General features: G+C 44.5%; 1 protein-coding gene across 1 annotated transcript in view; it reads left to right on the forward strand.

Annotated features, from left to right (window-relative positions):
- Nucleotides 1-22,268, forward strand: part of EPHA1 (EPH receptor A1) — a 34,379-nt gene that overhangs the window by 5,603 nt on the left and 6,508 nt on the right. The window contains exons 3-9 of the mRNA XM_032098826.1: nt 9,545-9,820; nt 11,434-11,824; nt 16,513-16,668; nt 17,589-17,921; nt 19,117-19,241; nt 19,344-19,503; nt 21,988-22,084. Of these exons, the coding sequence (XP_031954717.1) occupies nt 9,545-9,820; nt 11,434-11,824; nt 16,513-16,668; nt 17,589-17,921; nt 19,117-19,241; nt 19,344-19,503; nt 21,988-22,084 (1,538 nt within the window). The remainder of the gene's footprint in view (nt 1-9,544; nt 9,821-11,433; nt 11,825-16,512; nt 16,669-17,588; nt 17,922-19,116; nt 19,242-19,343; nt 19,504-21,987; nt 22,085-22,268) is intronic.

Genomic DNA, 22,268 nt, shown 5'->3' on the forward strand with positions numbered 1-22,268 from the left:
ACCTTTGTTTTCTCCTCACTTCTAGCCAATGGCAGAGGATGAAGTGGCTTGCCAGGTGTGGCTGTTTCATGGTCAGACCGTGGCTGTATCCAGTGTAGACAATGCTCCTGTTAACACACGGGCTCAGCCTGAGAACACCGCTCCGTTTTGGACAGCACTTCGGTAGTTCTGAGCTTCTGCACTACATCAGCCAGCATCTTGCCTAAGCCTAAAGGTAGTCTTTGAGTGAAAGTCTCTGTACTTTAGGTGAAGTGTCTGCAGAGTTTTGTTTGTTGAAAGGTTCGTGCTAGCCTGATTTGTAGTAGCTACTTAGAAAGGGTTTCATTCATTTTAGGCTACTATTGGAGACTAGGCTTTTAAAAAGGCAGACTGTAGTTCCTATAATCCTTTTTTATCTACCTTACCACCCACCACCCCCCTCCTCCATCACCTAACATATTCCTTGATAATTCTTTTTTGGCTTTGAAGTTTTGCCACAGCAACACCAGGGGGGCACAGCGAGGTGTATCACAGTACTACTAGTAGATTTCCGCCTTTTCACATATGTTAGACAGCCTGTGATGGCCACCTTGAAGGTGTCAGGAGTATAGAATTTACTTGCTCTCACATTTCTTTAAAACTCCTCATGCTGCACAAACAGCCTAGCTACCTGAAATGGTTTCAGAAATCACTGAAACTGTTCAAAAAAGGACCCCTCGAAGGCAATCATGAACAAATTCAGCTATCAGGCATAGTAGCATTGCTTCTTGGCAGCTTGTAAAATAACAAGCTATACATTTTTCATATAAAAAGTTATCAATCACTAATTTGCTTTCAAATATAATTGCATCAGCTGTGAACAGATTGTGATGAGGAATCATGTTTTCCTCTTGCATTTGGCTTTTAATAGACAAGGCCCTAAGCCACCCAGCCTGGCTTTGAAGTCAGCCTTGTTCTGAGCAGGGGATTGGAGTAGAGAACCAAAGGTCCTTTCCTGCCTAAATCTTTGCGTTTGTGTGATAGTTTAGAATTGTTTGTTCATTAGAATTCTGAGCTTGAATTTTTAGCCCAGGCACAAAAGGTCCTCCTGATTTTATAATTTTTTTTTTCATGATTTTATGTAGTATCTATTCCTATGGATTTTCTGTATCAGTTTATGTAGGTCTATGATACAACATACTGAGCAATCCACTATTTGTCTTTAATGCTGTGATTATCTCACCCCCAGCTTGTGGGCCTATATTGAAATTTTCCTTTTATCCACACTTTCCAGTTTTTGTTTATGTGAAGAGTATTTGCATAATCCAGTCATACTTCCATGAGTACATGTGACTACTTAGGGTCCAAGCCATTTGTGCTGGAGAATGCTGCACACTGGGCTTCTCAATATGACTTTCTCTCTCTATATTGTTGAATGAACTGGAAATTAAACACACTTCATTCTTTTTTAGCTGCTACATTTTCTTGGGAGATGTGCTTTCACCAGTTCTACAGCTGTCTTTGCATGTAAAAGGGTCCTTTTTCATGGTGACTTTCTTTTTGAATTGGATGTGTATTATCTCAGGAATCACGTGAGCTCTACTGCTGCCAAATTGTGCCGTATTTATTAGATATTAAAAGTTTGGCAAGGCTCAGTTCTCAACTGGTAGCTGGTTTGTGGAGCTTACTTTTCCCATCTTACATTCCTGCATGGATCATAGCATTATTAAAGCTTCCAAATGATTTTCTTAGTCTCCTTTCCAGGCTGCCATTGTTCTCAGCCTTTTATTCATGGTAAGGAGGAGGACATAATTATTTTTCTGCCTATTCCATACTCTTTCTTGCTTCCACACATACTTCAAAGCATTGCTATCAGTTTCAAGCTTTCTACCAGGTTTCTGAGTGTGCATGGCACTTGATCTGCTCATCTTTTCCAAAGTCTACTTTCAAACAGGACTAAAGATGGGCATTTAATACCAGTGGCCTAAAGTATCCCAAAGGCTATCAATGAATAACCACCAACTACAACAATTGTAGCTCCAAAAACACTTGAAAACTTTGGAAATTATGTGATTCTTGTTCGGTTCTGCACCTCATGTTCCACGGAAGGTGTAATTATCACTGCCAAAGCTATGTGAATACAATTTGATTAGGCCAAAAGTCAGATACATATTTTATGCTGTTGTTGTTCTATTAAAGCCCAGGCATAGTTCAAATTCTACACTGATAAATTTTTAGGTAATAGACTAGATCAAGTACCTGTGGCCCTGTCAGCAACTTATATATCACTGACCACACCATAACATTTACATGCCTTCAGGCTCTAGCAAGGTGAGGTTGTGTTCCACCAGACTCAGCGGTCCCAGATTTTGGTATCAGCTGATGGCTGGTTTCTGTTTCCACCACTTCTGGTCAGACAGATAGGCCTGGTCATGAAGGAAATAGTGCTGTGGGGCACACAGCCTTTAACCTGCATGTAATTCCAGCACAGCACTCCTATCTCGTTAAACCTGGGCAGTTCACTTAGTCAGACTCGGTGATCTCTTACTCAGTCTCACCTGGAAGAGTCTCAGCCAGTCAGCTTTTTGTAGCATCAGAAGGTGGTGTGAAAAACAGCCATCAGAAAAGCTGTTCTGTGCACCTCCTCCCACAACTGTTGGCCATACATGTCCTTTAGGAGCTAACTCAGAGGAGTGCCATCAGCTCTGAAGCTGGAGCAGAGTAGCAGTGTACACCTCACTGCTCTCAGTTTAAGTATCAGGCACAGGGGATTAGCTCCTCTGAGTGAACAGGATCTGCATAGAAATAAGGGACAAATGCTTAGTAAAGCCAATAGCTACCTGGAAATGGGAACAGCTCTGGCTTCAGGGTTGTGTCCTGACATGACCTGCTGCTGTTGATCTGTGGACTGATGGAGAGATATATGTTGATGACGTCCTGTTAATTGAAAATTAGTTCTTTTGTGTCAATTTGGGAGAGAAAGAAAAAAACTGTTATGCATATCCAGATATTTTTTTACTCAGAATTGTGAGAAAGGGGAATACAAACCAGTGAGATGAGAGCAAGTGAAGTGTAAATTAATAGCTGTAGGGAAGGCCAGATTGCATGAGCCACCAACTAGGCAGCCTAGGATGGAGTCACTACCATAGACCCAAGTAACAATCTTGGCCAGTGCACTCAGTGTTGTGACCTGAAGGGCAGAAAAGAGCACGTTATGAGCCAAAGTGAAGATGCTGTACAGCCATAACATTCATCACCACGGCTGCTCGGGCACTATGGTGGTGACAGAACTGTTGCCTAGCAGCTTCAGAAAGCTGCTTCACTCTTTTATAGCTGCTGAATGAGTGGACAAGGTTCACTGAACTTCGTCATGTCAACACAAAAAGAGCACAAGTCAGCTGGAGCTTGGAGATTAACCTGCCTACAGCATGGTCCTCCAAGAAGACTAACAGGCTATTTAAAATAATAATACTAGTAAAAACCAACCAACCAACCAGAAAACCCAAACAAAACAACTTCTGTTATAATACCAACTAAAATACTGGTGAGTTTGCAGGCAAGCAATTAGAAAGAAAAGGCTTTACATCTTTTGTTGCCTGCTGTGTCCTTGAAGGATGAACCTGTGCTTTGAACAGTGATTCTCATCATCTCAGAGGCAGATCTGCAGAAAAATATTCCCACGATTTATTTATTGGAAGGTTATTTTCATTGTTTTTAAGGCCTAGTTTCTGGCTTCTGTTTGCTTGACTTGAATATTGCCAGCTCCTCACATGACTTTCAGGCTGCCATCTCCTGCAGCTTCTTTTCTCCAGGCAGGTTTGATCATCATCAAGACACAATTACCCCATCCCTGTGTGGGATTCCACCTGGTCCATCTTTAAAAGGAACTTATACAAACAGAACAAGTATTGCCCATCGCCATCAGATTAATTTCCAGGTTCTCTGTAAACACTAGAAGTACACTTGACACACCATACAAAACCACGGCTCACAATATAAAGCCCTTTACCTTGAAAAAATGAAAAAAAAATCACTTCCATTTACAATTGGTCTTACGCAATGCAATGCAAAAATAACACGAGAACTAACATTTGCTTTATTGGTAACATGGCTTTAGCCATGAATTCTGAACTCTTAAGATGCACAATCTTATTTTCCACTCCTGTCTTTTTTGTAGTTATTGGTATTGTTAGTGAGTGTTAGCAAAGCAGGTATATACGAAACAAGTGTTCCAAACCAGCTAGGTGAAATGTTGGACTAGAGTATCATTATCCCTCATCTAGCAGCATCTGTTGTGACCAGAACTGTTTTCACACAAGACCTCAATGTGGTCAGACAGTTCAGAGAATGAGCAGACAGCAGAACCTGGGTTTGATAAACAGGTTCTGTAATCAATGCACTGGTGCTCCGTGTCTCACATTAACACCTTATTTTCCCATAAGAGCATGAGTACCAGTTAAATTGAAAGGACATGGGTGGGATGGAGACCTATGTGCTAGTGCCCTAAAGAACGAGTAATTACATAATGGAGTTGCTCCTCCCTGAAAATAACCAATGGATCATTGTGGGGAAAAAATGTATCATCCCACCCATAAAGATACTGTAGATAAGTAAACATCTCGTCTGTGTTCAGTTGTGTCAAAGGCTCCATGATGATGTGATGAAATTAAAATTGCCTGACCATAGCCAAATGATCAAAGAAATAAGAGCAGCCTCAGCTGTTCTCAGATTTAAAGTTATAGGACTCATGGAGTGTCTAGATGTCACCACACTTCTTTCATCATCGTCATCTAAATTGTCTTCCACAGCAGCAAAAGAACTTCAAAGAGTATTGAGAAACATTTAGTAAAGGGTCACAGAAACTTCAATTCTGGAATACACCACTGTGGTGATGCTATTTTTGGTCGGCTGGTCCAGCTTACCTCCTGACAAATTTTTGTCAGATGTATTTTAACTGCAGAGAAGCTCTTCACCGCATCAAGACAGGTGCCAACAAGGTGCCTCTCTTGTCACTGGCTTTCCTCTGAGGAAACTACGCTATGATTGTAGAACAGCTGTAATTACCTTCAATGCTGAATCTGTTCCAGGTAGGTTTTTTGGTCATGTTGGCATGTAAATGCTACTATACAAAAGTCAAGACACTTCACAGGCAGGGAAAGGGGATAAAAACTGTTCAGCGGCACATGTTCTCCTAGGTGTTTCAGGCTTGGTACACAAGAGATGTATTGTTGAGGAAAAGTTTGCTGTTTTGGGGCCTTGCAATTTTTCTTCAGGAAGAGATTTAATGGCTTCTCAATTCTGTTGAAAATTAAATGAGGTTGAGATACACTTGCTATGCACAGGTACACCGTAGCTGGCTTTGCTAACTTAGCTGTCTTTTCATCTTAGTGAAATTTTCTCACCCAAAGTTAAACAAGTTTTTGGATTTCAGCATATGAACTCTTTAACTTTTCCAGTAGGAACTCTTATTAACTTTTCCAGTGGAGACATGCATCTTAGTTTAGTAACTTTAAGCCTACTGGCAAGATGCTTGCCTTGCTTTTGCTTCTGAAAGTCTCTTAAAAGTATTGCTGTACCTTTCTGTAGACCACAAATTGGAAGATGCTGTGCTAAGGTAATGTGAAAGCAAATGAGATAGAGGTCACAGCAGGCAGGCTCTTATCTGAAAGGAGACAGGGCAAGTCCCTGGCAAGCTGGAGATGGAGACAGTATTCTTATTGCGAGTCACAAGTTCTTCTGACTCCAGTCTGAGCCTACAATTTGCAATACTGTCACAGTCTGCTGCCTCTGTCACTGGTAGCCTACCTCCTCATTAGCAGGGATGAAATTTGTATTTGTCAACATAAAAAGCTTGTTTGCTTCTTTTTCTTCCCCACCTAAAAAAGGCTAAAATCGAAAGAGACCACTTCATTGATGCCTGCAAAGCCTGACACAGTGGCTCCAAGGTGTGCAAACTGTCTCAGTTTGTTTCCATCTTATCCCTGATGGTAGATCCTAGGAAGAGTAGCCCACAGATGGATGAAGGAATCACAGTTTGTCCTAGATAGGATCCTTGACACAGACCTAATCTAGAGAAGGCTCATTATATAGAAAAAACAAAGTAAGCCTTCTGTACGCTTCAGAGCTTCAAACTGTAAAATTTCAGAGTCAATAAAGGCAGCTATTAAAAGGCATATACCTTATCTTATCTTTGCATTTTTACTCACGTGGCAGACCAAACCAATACTGTTTACTACAAATATCTATTGGTGCCCTTCCAGGTTGTCATTGAAATCATTCTGAATGGCTTTTATAAAGACAACTTTCTTTATATGGAACCAAACGAATGTGAGGAAAGTTGCTTTCCTTTTTTCCCTTTTCCTGAACTTGCAGTATTTTGAGGTTATTGACACAGTACCTTTGCTTTGAGGTTTTCACTTAACTCTAATTGCTGTGCTGGAATTATTTTGCTCTGTATTACACCACCACACCAAGGTTTTCAAGAACAAACCTCTGGAACTAGGTGCCTGCGTTAGTATGTGGGCTTCTGAGAAGTACAGAACACTCACTTGTTCTCAAATCCAATCGCTACAGCCTTAGAATTCTTAGGAAGCCAAGCTACTGAGTTACGGTGCTCTCCTGAATGCATTGGCATTTGTTTTCTTAGCAAGTTTTAAAGAACTCTAAAAGATTTCAAGAGTTTGGAGACTAGTTTAGACTTTAACTTAAAAAAAAGAGAGTTTAAAAGGCATTTCAAAGAATAACACGCAAAGAGTTTAAGAACTCTTTAGCTTGCTTGGAGCAGGGCATTGGACTAGATGATCTCCAAAGGGTCCTTTCCAATCGAAAGCTTTCTATTATTCTGAATCTCATAGAGAGTTTTCTCTCACATCAAAAAAACACAAGTTCACTCACCGCTAAAATGAGGAAGTCTGACTAACACTGTTCCCCACTTCTCCTAGAAGAATGTTGCCCATCCTATGGCCAAACTAATGACTGGAGTAAGGCAACAGTGTCTGGAATTAAGTGGGTAAAAAGTTGTATTATCAAAGGAGGTTGATTCAATGTCATTGGCAGACAAACTGGAGAGCCAAGTAATTAATATTGATTGAGCCAGACTTTACCACACATGTTTATTAAGAACATTACATTAAAAATCAGAGGCATACATTTTGATTTTGCAGCAGATTCTTTGAGGATGGGAGACAGTTGCCTGGCAACTTCTGGTCTCATCACCCTTTCATTAAATGTTGTATGTAACAGTTTTCCTCTACTACTTTGAATTTAAAAGCTTCACTGAATAATGAAAAGAACTCAGAAGTATATTTAACAATAGTTCTGTATTGTTAGCATAAATAATATCCTCATTTTACTTCCTTTACCCATCAGCAGTAGAGTCTAGAAAAAACATGTCTGACTCCCTTGTTATTTCTTTGCACCACACTGCATATGAAACTGTGCAATAGTCAGTGCCAAGCATCTTTGCCCTGAAGAGCTGAGTCTGGAAGAAGCTGTGCTGAGATGAGTTAAGAAATACAGGGGTTAGCAGTTGGATTTTTTTCCAGCAGTAGAGTTTAAAGGAATTTTTTTTTGCTAGAGTTGTCACCACTGAAAATGAAACTTTGGTCCTGTATCATGTAAGTTTTGAAAATGTATTTTCAGGACATGCACCACAGCAGCTCATGTCTTTCGGTGAGACATGCAAAAACCACTTTCTGGTGACACTTGTCTGTGGTACTGCCTTGGGATAAACTGCTAATGGAAAGTTGTCTAACTCTCAGCCTCCAAATGCAATTATGCTTTTCCCATCAGCTCTGTGGAGGCAGACGCACATTGAAAAACGCTTCTAAAAGCCAGTCCTAACATTGGCAGTGTATGAAAGCTACTTTGCTCTTATTCCCCTTTCTAACTTCTTTTCTTCTACCTCAGTATACTTCAGGATGTGTTGTAAATTCAGTTCTGTAACATTTTCCAGAAGGCTTTCAGTTAAAGACTGCAAGAGGTCATTAAGTGATTGTCTCATCTGGTTGATCAATTGGGATTGATCCGTCAGTCTCTTTCTTTGTTTTGCTATCATAAATTCTTTGACCTCCAGTTAGTGAAATAAGTGTAAATCCTGTGTGCTGCAGGTCTATGCCAGCTGGATCAGATTAAGAGGGTGGGGTAACACTGGAGATTAATTATGTGGAGAAAAGAGGGAACAAGAAGGGACACATAGATACCATCCACAGAACTTCCTGGGAGGAGACTGCTAGTATGCACTTAGGTAGAAGGCTGAAATCATCCAGAGAGGAGCTTATGCTATCAGCAGGGCTTGCTGGCTTGGAGAAAGCTCTCCAACACTTTTCAGAGTGGGGCTGTGTAGGAGGTATGCTCTAAGTCATGGCATAAAAGCAGAGCCTCTTTGGCACTCTGTGGGTCCATCTCTCATATTCCACTAGCAGGGTGGCCTGGTCTGTGGGGAGGCGAGCTGTTGTGCTGTGAGCACACGAGCTGGTGGTGCTGAAGAAATGTGTGAATCTCATGCTCAACCCATGAGATTTGACAAGTCTGGAGTAACACAGAGACTGAGGCCTTGTTTAAATTGCATCTTAACCTGGGGTGTGATTTAAAACCAAGATGCTTAAACTTGTGCCAATACCTATGTGGGCACTTGTTTCAATTTAATTTGATTAAACATTCAAAGCATAATGAGAAAGGCAGTCAGCATCGGGGGAAAAAGGATCTAAGTTATTTTCCCTGTGGACAAAACCTTGCTTTCCAAATTTTCAGTTCTCATATGTGAGTTACTCAAAAGAGAATGTTCTTTGCATTTTGTATCTGACACGTGGTAAGGAAAAAAAAACCTAGAACCACCTAAAATTTGACAAAAGTGTTCGTTGAAATCAGTACCAAACTTTATTGGATTAATGCAAATAGTATTAGTGAGGCCATATAACCAGCTGGGCCCATGTCCTCCTCTCAGCCATTACTTGCCTGGGGAAGATACAGAACCTAAATGCAATATGAAGTCAGGAAAATCAACTGAGTTTTAATAGTTAAATTAGGTTTTGCAAAATATCCCACTTAAAGAAGCATGAACTCCAAGTTAATGAGTGCTTGCTCTAGAACAGTCCTTCTGCAATTTACCTTCCTATTATGCCAGGCCATCTTTTCTCTTACTCCCAAATGCTGGGCATTATTTCCAGGGGCAGATAATAGTCCTGGTCTGGCAGGTCCTACTGTACACTCTGAATGTAAATTGCGGCAGAGAGAAGTGGCCAATACATGGGAGTAGTGGGTCTTTTTCTCAATCTCCAAGATAAGGCAGTGCATGAAAAAAGTAAACTGGAACCAAGGTAGGATGAAGGGGATGTACAAAGGTCTATGTAAGTCAGCTCCTAATTGCAGGATCCTCTTTGCTCCCTATGTACCGAGTTTAGGCAGTCATGGGGCTCTAGACCAGATGCAGCTTTTGCTGAGTGTAAGAGACCTTTTAGCTGGCCAGGCTTTGAGCCCTGAATCCTATGTAAGAATTGATTCTTAGGCAAGATTTTGTCATATTTGAAGTGAAACTTGTTTCTCACATCTGTCTAACAGTATGTGTTTTCTTCTCCCCTGGGAGCAGTGGAGTGAAGTGCAGCAGATGATAAACGGTACCCCGATCTATATGTACCAGGACTGCAGTGTGCTTTCCGAGGGTGACACCGATCACTGGCTTCGCACCAACTGGATTTATCGGGGTGAGGCAGCCTCCCGCATTTATGTGGAGCTAAAGTTTACTGTGAGGGACTGCAAGAGCTTCAAAGGTGAAGTGGTGACCTGCAAAGAAACCTTCAACCTCTATTACATGGAGTCTGAGCAAGATGTTGGGATCCAGTTCCGCCGCCCACTGTTCACCAAGGTCTGTATTGCTGGGGGTGAAGACTGAGTCATATCTTTCAGCTTAAACTTGTCATATCTTTCAGCTTAAGCTAGGTGTGTCCTGCTGGCTTGGACAGGCCAGGAGAACCAGCATCTGGGGAAGGGCATGGATAATAGATGTCCTTAGAGTAAACTTTACCCCCAGTGCCCTCTGTGATGCTCAGAGCAGTCTTTGCCACAGGAGGTACAGGAGGTTTCAAATGAGATCAGACCTGTGTTCTGTGTAACCTCTTATTTAACCAGACACCACGTAGGTAAGGATTCTAAAGGGTTGTGACAGGGCTGAATGGTTACACCAATTTTTAGAAATAGTAGAGCAGAGACCAAAGGAATTTTACTTGCCTTAGGTAATAAAACAAGATTAGACCAAGCAAAGAACAGAATCTAATTCAGGTCTCAGTGGTCCTGATCATTTACTCTGATTGCCATGAGATATAGGGTCTTATTTTATAAACCTGGAGGTGATGGCTTGCTACAGTGAAATTCTCCCTGGTGTGATTAGCACTGCTATATTTTACCTGCTGTTTTCCTCAACGTTGTGCCCTCTTGCCATGGAAACATTGGAATTGTAGAATAAACAACCTCTGCTTTTGTTTTCAGAGGAAATTCTATAAGCCAGTTCTGTCTTAATAGAAGCCACAGACCTAAATTATTTGACTGCCCTTTCCTTTGCAGTTTAAATGGGATGTGATGAAAGCAAAGAGTTGTAAAGGCCACTACAGGCAGACCAGAACTGTGGTAACTGATTCCCCTCCCTCCCCAGTGCTCCTCCACCTCCTCTGCAGCCTACAGCATGAATTTGTGTGATACCTCCACAACTCCTAAACATGCTTTATGATCCCACTGCCAAATGTAGCTGCTATAAAGAGCCTTTCATCTCCCATCCAACTACAAGGAGTGGGTGGTATCATACAATGGGAAGGGGCCTGCAGAGGAGAGGATCAGTGATCAGGCTCTCCCACCAAGAAGAAAGGCCACCCCACCTGCAGTCCAGCTCTTCCATGTCACAGGGTGTCACAGAGGCCTTTCCCATTTGCTCAAGCATGGAAAGTATCCTCAGTCATTCACTCACTCTCATCCTTTGTTTGCAGAGGGAGTGGGAATGCAAAAGCATGGGAGCATTTTTCACCCAAGTACCTACAGTGCTGAAATATATTGAGTGCTGCACAAGTGAGTGAGCACCTGACAGCCTAAAAACAGGTGGCTATAATTCCCTGGTTGGTTTCAAAGCACAGCTCTTGAGTGGTGTTGTGAATTCACTGCGTGCAATTTGCAAACAAAGAAAATTAGCTCAGAAAAGAGATTTGCTCTGAAATCAGAGACTCAGAACACCGGGTACTGTAGAAGACCAGTGAATCACTACACAGCAGTTGAAGGAGATGATGAAAGGTACAGAGGCAGGAAAAGATGCCCGCCCCATTTTTAACACCTCTTCCAAGTGCAAAGAAAGCATGCAGTGCAGTGGCATTAGAAGCACTTGACCAGACAGCCCCCAACAGGCCTTAATGTAAAAGAGGCTTGAGAGGCATGGATATCTCAGCTGCTGTGGCCTGCTCAGATGATAAAACTGTTGTCCTTCTCTTTTTCATGTAGCTGAACACGGTGGCAGCAGACCGAAGCTTCACAAGCAGAGACATCGAGTCGGGGGCCATGCAGCTGAACACAGAAGTGTGCTCCATTGGGAAACTCTCTCGCCGGGGCTTCTACCTGGCCTTCCAGAACTCTGGGGCTTGTGTGGCCATGGTGTCTGTCCGAGTGTATTACAAGACTTGCCCGGAGGCGGTACGCGGCCTGGCCCGCTTTCCAGAGACGCTGGCAGGGTCAGAGGGGCTGACAGAAGTGCCTGGGGTCTGTGTGGAGTACGCGGCTGAAGAAGTGGGCTCTCCCCCCAGGATGCACTGCAGCACTGATGGGGAGTGGCTGGTACCAGTGGGCCGATGCCTTTGTGCTGTGGGGTTTGAGGAAGTCGATGGGAGCTGCGTAGGTGAGTATGCAGACACTAGCTGTAGGCCATGGGAGAGGTTCCAGAGAGCTGGAGATCAGAGTATCTGTAAGCAGAAAGTGGGATTAGGAGAGTTAGTGTGGTCTACTTCTCTCTTGCCTACCCCCTGTATCTTGTATCTTTCCTTCTCCTTACCTTCTCCTTAGCTTCTCTTTTTCCGCTGTGATTTTTCTCCTCATGTGTCAGGTGTAAGACCTGCACACACCTCTCCACTCCCTCTTGGGCTTCATCCAGGAGCTTTCAGCTCTGGAGCTAGTTTCTGCGAGCTGTAACTATGTGATTGACACTGACTCACTCAACAACTGGTTCTCAACCTTTAAACAGCAGCCTTGTTCTCCCAGGGCAGATGGGTCAGACACACAGAGCAGGGTATTTGTCCCGTGACTAGAAAGCAGAGAGGCAGAGGGGACAGGTTTCTCCTCTGTCCCCCGTTCTTCTTGGACTGGGATGGCTCTTCTGCCACGGGAGACCATGTAAAGCATATTGCACAATACCGTGGTGCCTGCTCTTCTGAAGAAGAGCAATTAGCAAGCAAGAGTCACCAGGGTGCTGGAGTCAGAGCGAGCAAGGTTTGTTGGAATAAGAAACGCAGGGCTCTCCCTCAGCTGCAGAGGGGACAAGATTTAGCTCCTTAAGGCAACTTAGTTCGTCATGGGCGAGGACATGTGAGGTGATTTGGGGGATATGTGTTACTGCAGGGAGGGAGGTAGAAGACAGCACATCTCTGCTCTTGTTGCCAGAGCTGTATGGCACAAGACTAAGGCTGTAGGTATCCACACAGTGTTGTCAGATTCAGCAGGTGCCCCATGTCTCTGCTTTGCTCTGCTACAGTGATCTAGTGTCTCTATGAATCCCTGCTTCTTGCTGCTTGTTTTGCTTGGGGAGCTGGAGAAGGTTGAAGCATAAGATCCTTGCCCTCCTCCAGCAATCCCCTCTCCTTGCACAGCCCAGCCAGTTTTTCCACTTAGGTGCTACAGAGCTCTCCCCGCCCTCCTGAGAGCACTCCTCTGGGAAGGGGCAGGGAAGCTGTCATGTCTGGACAAGCCACGACTGCTATCGCAGCACAGGTTCATTCTACATCTGTGCTTTCATCCCACTCCGCCCAAGCACAGCTGCAGCCAGAAGTATCTTTTGTAGGATTTGTAGGGACTGGGGAGGTCTCCCAGGAGAGGAAGGGAAGAGGGGAGAACCTAGCAGGAGTAGGGAGAGGTACTTCATGACCAGAACAACGTCTTATTGGAGCATCGGGGGAGAAGATAAATACAGGGTGATATCTTAGGATCCTCTCCCTCAGCAGAAAAGACCAGACTGTGCAATGGACTGGGAGCAATTCAGGTCAGGATAAAGACTGAAATCACAGCTTTTACTTTGTCCTCAGAACATGGGAGGACTTCTCCTTCGCACATGTAAAGTGGGACAGGATGGAAGACCTAGCAGTGTCATCTGATTCTGAGTTTTGCCTGGAGTAGGGAGCAAAAAAAGGCGAAAGCTGCTGGACCTTTGCCTTTTAACAGGGAAAAGAACCTGACCTCTGTTACAGAATAGGAAACAAGAGAAAGCCCGACGTTCGGGTTCCTAACTAGTTCCCTCAACCTCTCAGTGAATTCTCAGCTGTATAAAGCTCTGTTGAGTGCAGAATGGCTCAGCCACCCCACAGCCCCAGAAAGGCTCTGCCTGCCCCAGAGCACTCAGCCTTTGCTGCCCATAAACCCAGAGGTCGTGATGAACTTTCTCCAGTATGTAACCTGCTGTGCCCACGGAGGCTGGCTGTGCCCTGGCTGCTTGCTGGGCTCTGCAGGGCGGCAGGTGAGCCGAGCTCCCCGCCAGCCCCGGTCCGGTGCCTGCAGCCTGCCCGGCCTGGCCGGCAGTCAGACTCACGAGGAGCACCTGTAAGAATGAGGAATGAAGGAAGCGCTCCGGCCATCCTCTCTGCCCTCTGGTGCTTGGTCAGCGGGCCCTTTCCCAGGCTTGTTTTTCCGACCACGCCGCCCGGAGCGGGTGCCCAAGGCCCGGGGAAACCGGGGGCCAGCGGGGCTGGGCGGGGGCCGAGGCTGCTGGCCGTGCGCCCGCCTCCCCCGCCCCCGGGGCAGCCGCGGGCAGCCGCCCCTCCACCTCCGCACCCGCGGGCAGGGCGGGGGGAGCCGGGAGCCCCCGCCGGCCCGTCCTTACCGCCGGCCCGTCCTTACCGCCGGCCCCGGGGCCGCGCCGGGCGGGGCGGGGCCGGGCCGGGCTCCGCGGGCCGCTCCCGCCCCCTGCCGGCCGCCGCCGGCACCGCGTGTCGCCGGTGTTGCCGGTCGTGCCCGCGCCTCCCGCGTTTGTCCCTTCGGCCGGAGTGCCCCGTGCCGCTCCCGCCCTGCGGTCTCTCTGCCACGGTGATGCAAGGCATCTCCTGTGCGGACGGGCTCGGCACCGCCGGTGGGCACAGCAGATGTGGGCGGTGGGCTAGAGTGGCACTGGAGCTCAGAACTGGAGGAACAGAGTCTCTCCTGGGGTAGGAGTTAACCTGTTCTGGAGCATAAGTCTTATGAGGAGCAGCTGGAGAAGCTGGGAATGTTCAGCCTGGAGAAAAGGAGGCTCAGGGGAGACCTTATCTCTCTCTACAAACACTTGAAAGGAGGGCGTAGCCAGGTGGGGATCAGTCTCATCTCCCAGAACTAGTGACAGGACAAGAGGACATAGTCTTTAGCGAGTTTAGGTTGGACATTAGGAAGAATTTCTTCACAGAACGGGCGATTAGATATTGGAATGGGCTGCCCATGGAGGTGGTGGAGTCACCATTCCTGGAGTTGTGTAAGGAAAGACTGAACATGCACTCAGAGCCATGGTCTAGTTGACATGGTGGTGTTTGATCAGAGGTTGGACTCAATGATCTCAGAGATCTTTTCCAACCTAATTCATTCTCTGATTCCTGTAAAGGTCCTCAACCCCAAATTTCCATAATTTGTTTGCAGACAGTCTCAGCCTGATAGGAGTGTGTGTATATTGTCTCATATTTGTGACAGGGAGTATTATACAGGTGGCATCAGAACCTCTGTGTTATACAAGAATGTGGCTATGCACTTGCCTTGTTTTTCATGTGAAAGGTCTCCTGACCCAAACTGATCCAATATCAGGTACTCTTAAATCTTATGCTGGAGCAAAGTGGCAGGAGGCCTCAAAACTTTCATCTTCAGTCCTGCTTGTAGAAGTGTTCTGGTTGTGAGCAGCCTGAAGACCAAAGTAACTTTTACTGCCTGTTTCTCAAAGAGATGATTTAATCTGGAATGTAAATGGACTCTCTTTGGGCTGTGAAAATCAATACTTGAGCCTTTCAATTACTTTCAATGGCCTTTGCTGTAATTAATCACATAGTTGCATGATTGTATCTCAGAATGATAGACTTTCCAGAGTGGTTCTGTCATTTCCCAGAATCAGAAGGTGCTGGTTGCTCCTACTTGTGATTATTTCTTTTTTCTGGGCTCTTTAAGCATCCCTCCTGCAGACTGATGATGAGTAGTCTTGTTTGGCCTGTGTTAGTGGGAAGTTTTCAAGGTCCCTCAGGTGTTCCTGTGTCACACAGTAGGAATGGCTGGGTTGGTTTTTTGTCTTCTGGATAAAGAATCACTTCCTATGCTGTGCTCCACCACAGTAAGCCATTTGTGTGAGGCACCTGAACAGATGTTTTTCTCCATTGGGATCTCCTGAGGGATTACACAGGATATTGTTGCTTTTATAGTGCAATATGAAAAGGGTCATTCCCTCAATGTGCAAGTTAAATACAAAGTGGTAGCTCTGGCAGAAAATTAGTGTATGCATTTCTCAACCATCTGATTAGCAATAGGTTGGTTGTTTCTTTAGCTAAAGAACATTTGATTCATTTAGCATAGGCTGGCAAACCATTAAATTCACAGGTTGCCTTAAGCTGCCTCACTCATTTTCTCCTCCCTGCTACACAACTGTAGGGGTGAAGCACTGGCCTTGAGATAACTGGTAAGCTGACCAGAGCTTCTGTAGACTGAGCTCATGGTAACACAGCAAAAACAGGTTGTCAGATGTTATACTTGGAGAATGTGGCTGCTCATTTTTGTAGGACTGGAAGTAGAAAACACGTGACACCTATTCTCTTGCAGTCTGTGTTGGCTCCATAGCCAATTACATCAATGCTGATAGTTTCCTAGGTATTCCCCAGGGCCCTGCTAGGTGATGCTCTGGTACAACACTTGAAAGCAGCAAAGATGCTTCTACTAAAAAGCCTACTGGCTACCCCATATGAAGTCAGCAAGCAGAAGACTCTGAGGAGTGCAAGGACTTGTAGCTACTGTTTATGGCTCTTATTTATGGCGTGGAAAGCTTGAAGGGCAAGGTGGGGACCAGTCTGTGTTTACATTGGAAGCAGTTTCTGAGGCTGACTGGATTCCGTATTCATACAGCATCTGTGAGGAATGAGATCCCCCTTCTTCAGTCTACAAGTCCTGTCATAATACTGATGCTACCTTGAGTTTGCATCTTCGCTCTATCTGCTCTGAGGTGATTGATCTAGGTGACTGCCAGGTGTTCCTTCCAACCTAAATATTTCTGTGAACTAAGAAAATGGAGGCAGATGAAAGCGTGTTCAAGAAGCTGAACAGAACTGCCAGGTGATTTTTTTGTTTGTCTGGGTTTATTGATTATCATATGTTGTCCTTCCACAGCCTGCCAGCGAGGGTTCTACCGCCACTCTCTAGATGCTAAGCGCTGCCTGAAGTGCCCCCCCAACAGCTTGTCCAACGAGTCAGGGGCCACGTCTTGTTCCTGCAATGCAGGCTTCTACCGAGCACCTTCGGAGGGCCAGAACATTGCCTGCACCCGTGAGTTGCACATAGAAAGAAAGAACAATATCCACACAGGCTGGGGGATGAACTTACTGAGAGCACACCACAGAGAGGAACTTGGGGGTACTGGTGGGTGAAAAATTGGCCGTGAGCTGGCAGTGTGAGCTTGCAGCCCAGAAAGCCAAGTGTATCCTGGACTGCATCAAAAGCATGTGGCCAGCAGGGCGAGGGAGGGGAATCTCTTCCTCCACTCTCCTCTTGTGAGACCTCATCTGGCAGGCTGCATCCAGGTCTGGGGCCCCTAGGACAAGAAGGACATCAACCTGTTGGATCAGGTGCAGAGGAGGGCCCTGAAAATGATTGTGGGGATGGAACACCTGTCTTATGAGGAAAGGTTGAGAGAGCTGGGGTTCTTCAGCCTGAGAAGAGAAACCTTTGGGGAGATCATCTTGTGCCTTTCAATACTTAGTGGGGCCTGCAAGAAACATGAAGAAAGGGGTTTTATACCAAGGCCTGTAGTGACAGCACAAGGGTCAATGGTTTTAAACTGAAAGAGGGTAGATTTAGATGGGACATGGATTTAGATGGGAAGAAATTTTTTTGATGAGGGTGATGAGACACGGAAACAGTTTGCCCAGAGAAATTGTGGGTGCCCTATCCCTGGAAGTGTTCAAGGTCAGGTTGGATGGGGCTTGGAGGAACCTGGTCTAGTGGAAGGTGTTGGAATAGAAGGGGTTGGAACACAAGATCTTTGAGGTCTCTTCCAACTCAAACCATTCTATGATTCCACAAACAAGGATATGGGTGAGGAAACAAGTTTGGGAAACAGGGATGAGAGAAGGAGAGGCTGGGGTGGACAGAGAGCTCCATTTGAAATGCATGAGCAGATGGGAAGCTGCCACAGAACTTTGGGAATTAACAACTGAATCTAACACTTTCTTTCATGCTCTTTTTAGGCCCACCCTCAGCTCCCCGCAATGTCAGCTTCTCCCTCATTGGCACCCAGCTGAGTCTGTGGTGGCAGCCGCCCAGTGACCACGGTGGGAGGAAGGACCTGACTTACACAGTCTTCTGTCAGCGCTGCCATTTGCTGTCCTGTGAGCCCTGTGAGGCTGGCGTGGTGTTCTCCCCCAGTGCCTCTGGTCTCACGAAACCTGCAGTGGACGTGGATGGCCTAGAAGCTTACACCAACTACACATTCACTGTGGAAGCCCATAATGGTGTCTCAGGAATGGGACCTGCTCCACAGAGAACTGCTCCAGCTGTCTGGGTCTCAGTTGGACATGCAGGTTAGCAGAAGCAGAGAAAATTTCTTCCTGCTCATCATGAAAAGGAAGAGGAATCTCTGAATATTTAAGCTTTCTCCATCTTCTCCTTCTGCCTGACACATGTGTGGGTATGGTATGACAAGGATTCTAAAGTACCTCTGCCTCTGGCATGTAAAGTCCATTAGTCATATTCCTTGTAAATCAAAGTAGCAGTAATCATTATGCACCAAGAACTATGAATCCACCAAGAACTTAACAGAGGTGAGGAGGATGAAGCCATCCCTGTCACACAGCCTAAGTATTGTTACCTGTGTGACAGGAAGAACGAGGGCTGTGTCACGAAATATTTCCTGTGACTCAGATATTGCAAAACACCAAACACAACAGAAACCCTGGTGTAACTGGAAAAGAAAAGGTTTTGGAAGCATGGAGAGATGAGGATGTTACATCTTGACACATTTCTGTCGGTTAGCTTCAATCTGGCTAGCTTGGCTGTCCTGTAAATACTTTCCAGAGCACCGTGAAATGTGATTATAGAAAAGTGACATCACAGTGCTCAACAGCCCTTGGTGCATTCCCCGGCTTCTAATTTAGTAACAAAATATGACTTTTCTTCCTGACGCTATGCGGGGGCAGCACAACCCTGAGCTAGAAAAGCAGAGCTACTTTTGGCTTGCCTCATCATTTCCTGATGATGAAGGACAAGGAGAGAACCAGGCTTAACTTCTCAGTCCTTGCAGACTCTTGAGAATTATCTTTTTATTCATGAACAGCATGCATTTGCAGTCAGCTGAGAGATTTTGAGCATTGAGTTTCACTGTACCCTTACGCAATGCAGCTGCATTCATAAATCATTACATAGGGTAGCTGTGCTACTGCTGCTGTAGGAGCAGAAAATCCTAACATTTTTATTTCAAAATGGACACTTTCAGTGCAGTCCTGGAATAAATGTAATTTCTTGGAGCACTGATTTTGTTTTGAGGGCCGAAAAAAAGTTATGCTTCACTATTGGAGGGCAGAAGCACACTGTTCATGGAAAGCAATTAATTACAACTGGAGACCTCATTTCCCTTCCACCACACAGGAGAAAGATGAGGGAGTGGCAGTGGCAAAGAGACTCAGTTGCATGGTGTGACCAGAGCTTCTGGTGGAGAGAGGACCTGATTTTCATTATGTTTGTATTTCTCCCTCATGGTCTGTGTTCTCTCCCCTGCAGCTCCAGTGACAGTATCCCAGTTTATCCTGACACAGAGAGATGACAGTAGTCTTTCTGTTTCTTGGCTTGCCCCACGGCAACGCAGCCGGACCTCGGTGGAGTATGAGGTCATGTTCTTTGAGAAGGTAAGGCTTGCCTGATTTGCTCTTCCCCCTTTCACCCAAAGGGGTGGAAGTGTCCTCTTGTTCAGCATGCATTTGTTACTTGATCCTGTTTGGTTTCTGCAGGGAGAGGAGGCACGTTACACAGTGAAGCACCTTCTTGAGCCAAATGTCACTCTGAGAGACCTGCAGCCAGACACAGCCTACCTGCTCCGTGTGAGATCCATCACACCCCTTGGGCCTGGGCCCTATTCCGCGGAGCAGGAATTTCGCACCCTTCCACCAGGTAAAGGACAAGCACTGGTATCTCATCTGGGAGAAACCCACTTCCCCATCAGATTGTATATTCACATGGTACATCGATCTCTTTTCGTGTTCTGCTGGCTGTAAGGCACACTCCTGAGTGCCTTGTCACCAGAGCCAAGCCTGTTGCTTTGTAAAGACAAAAGGCATTTTTCCTGTTTCCTTGCTGTCTTATAAAATTCACTTGTACTTTCCCATTCAGACCTGATCAGTCTCCGTTTAGTGTGTTGTACTGGTACAAGAGTTAACCAGACCTTCATTTAGTTCTTCAAAGACATTTTGATTTTGGCTAATGTTTCTAAGTTTGAATGCTGGTCAAATGATTACCATATGCCTCCTTTTATGTGCCAGTTACTAGTGAAAAGGAGAACTCAGAGGACCTCAGCACTATTTTTTCCAGCTTTATCAGTTCCACTGTATGTAGTCCAGCTCCTGAATGTAGCTCTGCCCAAAGAGATGGTTTACCACTGAAAAATGTTCTTCACCAAAGCACAATGTGTAGAAGGCCAGGCCGTCAGAGCTACAAAAAGATCTTTCTCCTGTGTCAAAGAACATCTTATATAGGCCTGATATCCAACCTCCTCTTTCCCTGGGTCACCCAGAAACTTCCCCTTAGTCTAAAGTTTTCTGTAATGGAGTTTGCTCCCTCTTCATTCCACAGACTCCTGCTGACCCAATGGATAACTTTAGAAATACATGCATTGAAGTGCTGCATTTGAAAGTTTTATTGTAATGAAATAAGGACATGGAAGAAAGCTAAGGCATACCTTAATGTAACTAAATAGTTAAATTAACAGTGTAAAAGCTGATAAGGCATTGGATACCATTACTGGAATATAAAGGTTGGGCCCTTTTTGGCACCTGGAGCTTTTGGTAAAATCTTCATGAAGTCACAGTGACAAATGATGATACCAAAAATGATGTTTAACCAATTAAATAAAGTACTGCAAAGGCCCTGTGAAAAAGATGTAAATTAGCATGCACAATTGTTTTGATTAAGAAAGAGTAGATTAGAAAATGCTTTCATCAAAATTATGCTTCATTTCAAATAAAAGTTGATCACCTCATCATGCCAAGACAAAGGTCTTTTGAATATGAAAGGGATTAAAAGGAAGTGCCAGCAAGGTTTCATTTAATGAGTGTTCTTGTTTGATCATACTAGAAGCAGTGTTTAGCTGTTATAGTTTAGGAATATTAGTGTAGCAGGATCTGCAAGGAGTGGCAATTTTATATTTAAATCTGAGTTTGTTAATTTAGATCCCTTAAATTCCTGCAGAAGTCCTATGTACCTAAAAGCTTGTCCATTTTATTGATAAAAGATACTATTTCACCCTCCAAATCTTAGCTTTTTGATTTTAACAAAACAAGGACATTAACTCTGTCTCTTGATTTCTGCTTAACTAAGCTGGTGATTTTTAGTAATTTTAGTGGGATGAGTCAGCATCAGAGGAAGAATAACTAGTGTTAATTAGGCTTTATGGATGCTGAGCATTGGACTAGATGTTAGGAAACACTTCCCCACACAGTTCTCTGTATCATCTGTTCCTTGATTTTAAATCTGCTCATTTATGAAAAAAAAAATTATTTGGGGATTTTCTTTCTTCTGGATGTTTTCCTAAATCTCTCTTGGGAAAATATTAAAAATATGTAGATTCTCATTACTTTTTCATTAATGCATTTTAAATTTTAAAAACATTTTTTAAGTTGTGGGAAGTAAGTTTTAAAAACACTAAGAGAGGTAATTTAGCATTTTCTCTGATGAATTCAAATATATTTGTGGAAATGCCTAGCTTTAACTTGAGAATCTAAATGGAAGGAGACAGCCTGTGTTATGTGAACACTATCTGAAAGCTATCCAACCTCAAAATGAAACCACCTGATGCTCAGTTTTGAGAAAACAGGAATATGATGTTAGACTGCAAGTTTGTAAGTCAGTACTTGTTTCAGGAGTCCTATGCAGACAGGGCCTTTTGTCAGGGTAATTAGGCAAAGGAGCAGCTCCAGATGTTGATGGGAGGGGAGCACGTAATTAATTTCATAAACAAGAAGAGAGTCACTTTAGACTGTTGGGGAAAATCATGTCTTTGCTTTTCCATAGTTTAAATCAGGTACTGAACAGGAAGAAGGGCCTGATCTGAAAGGATTGTTGGAGAGGAGTGGGAGGGAAGGAACATCTGTTCTTCATTTTTGAAAGTGTCATGGAATTTAAGTAGGAAATCAGACATAGGGATAAATTACTCAACTGGAAAACCAAGACTGTAGATAAGAGTCAACCAGATAACCACCAGAAGGTGCTCCACGCACATGAGTAACAGTATGATAGGACTCCCATCTGGTGGCTCTGCTGCCTGAAGGCAAATGGCTGTAACTTGCCTAATGCCATTAACTGGTAGAAGCTGGTTGTTATGTTCCAGACAAACTGATACTGGTCTTCTAAGTGATGTGGCCTCTCTCTTTGCTTCTGCAGACACGGGAGCTCTGTCTGGTGGAGTCATAGTCTCTATTATCTTTGGAGTTCTCCTATTTATTGGGCTAATTCTGGGATTTGTCATGTTTCGGCGAAAGTAAGTATTGGTTTTTGGTATTAAAAAAGGCATAGATGTAGGAATAGCTGAGCTATGGGAGCTTGAGAAAGGGAGGCCCTGTTTTCTCACAAGGTATTGTATAGGTATATATATATATTGTATAGTTAGAGAAGAAAAACACCAGTGTGCTGCTGCAAGATGGGAAGGGTCTCAGTAAGTAATT

Source organism: Corvus moneduloides, chromosome 2, assembly GCF_009650955.1.
Source record: "Corvus moneduloides isolate bCorMon1 chromosome 2, bCorMon1.pri, whole genome shotgun sequence".
Classification (NCBI taxonomy): domain Eukaryota; kingdom Metazoa; phylum Chordata; class Aves; order Passeriformes; family Corvidae; genus Corvus; species Corvus moneduloides.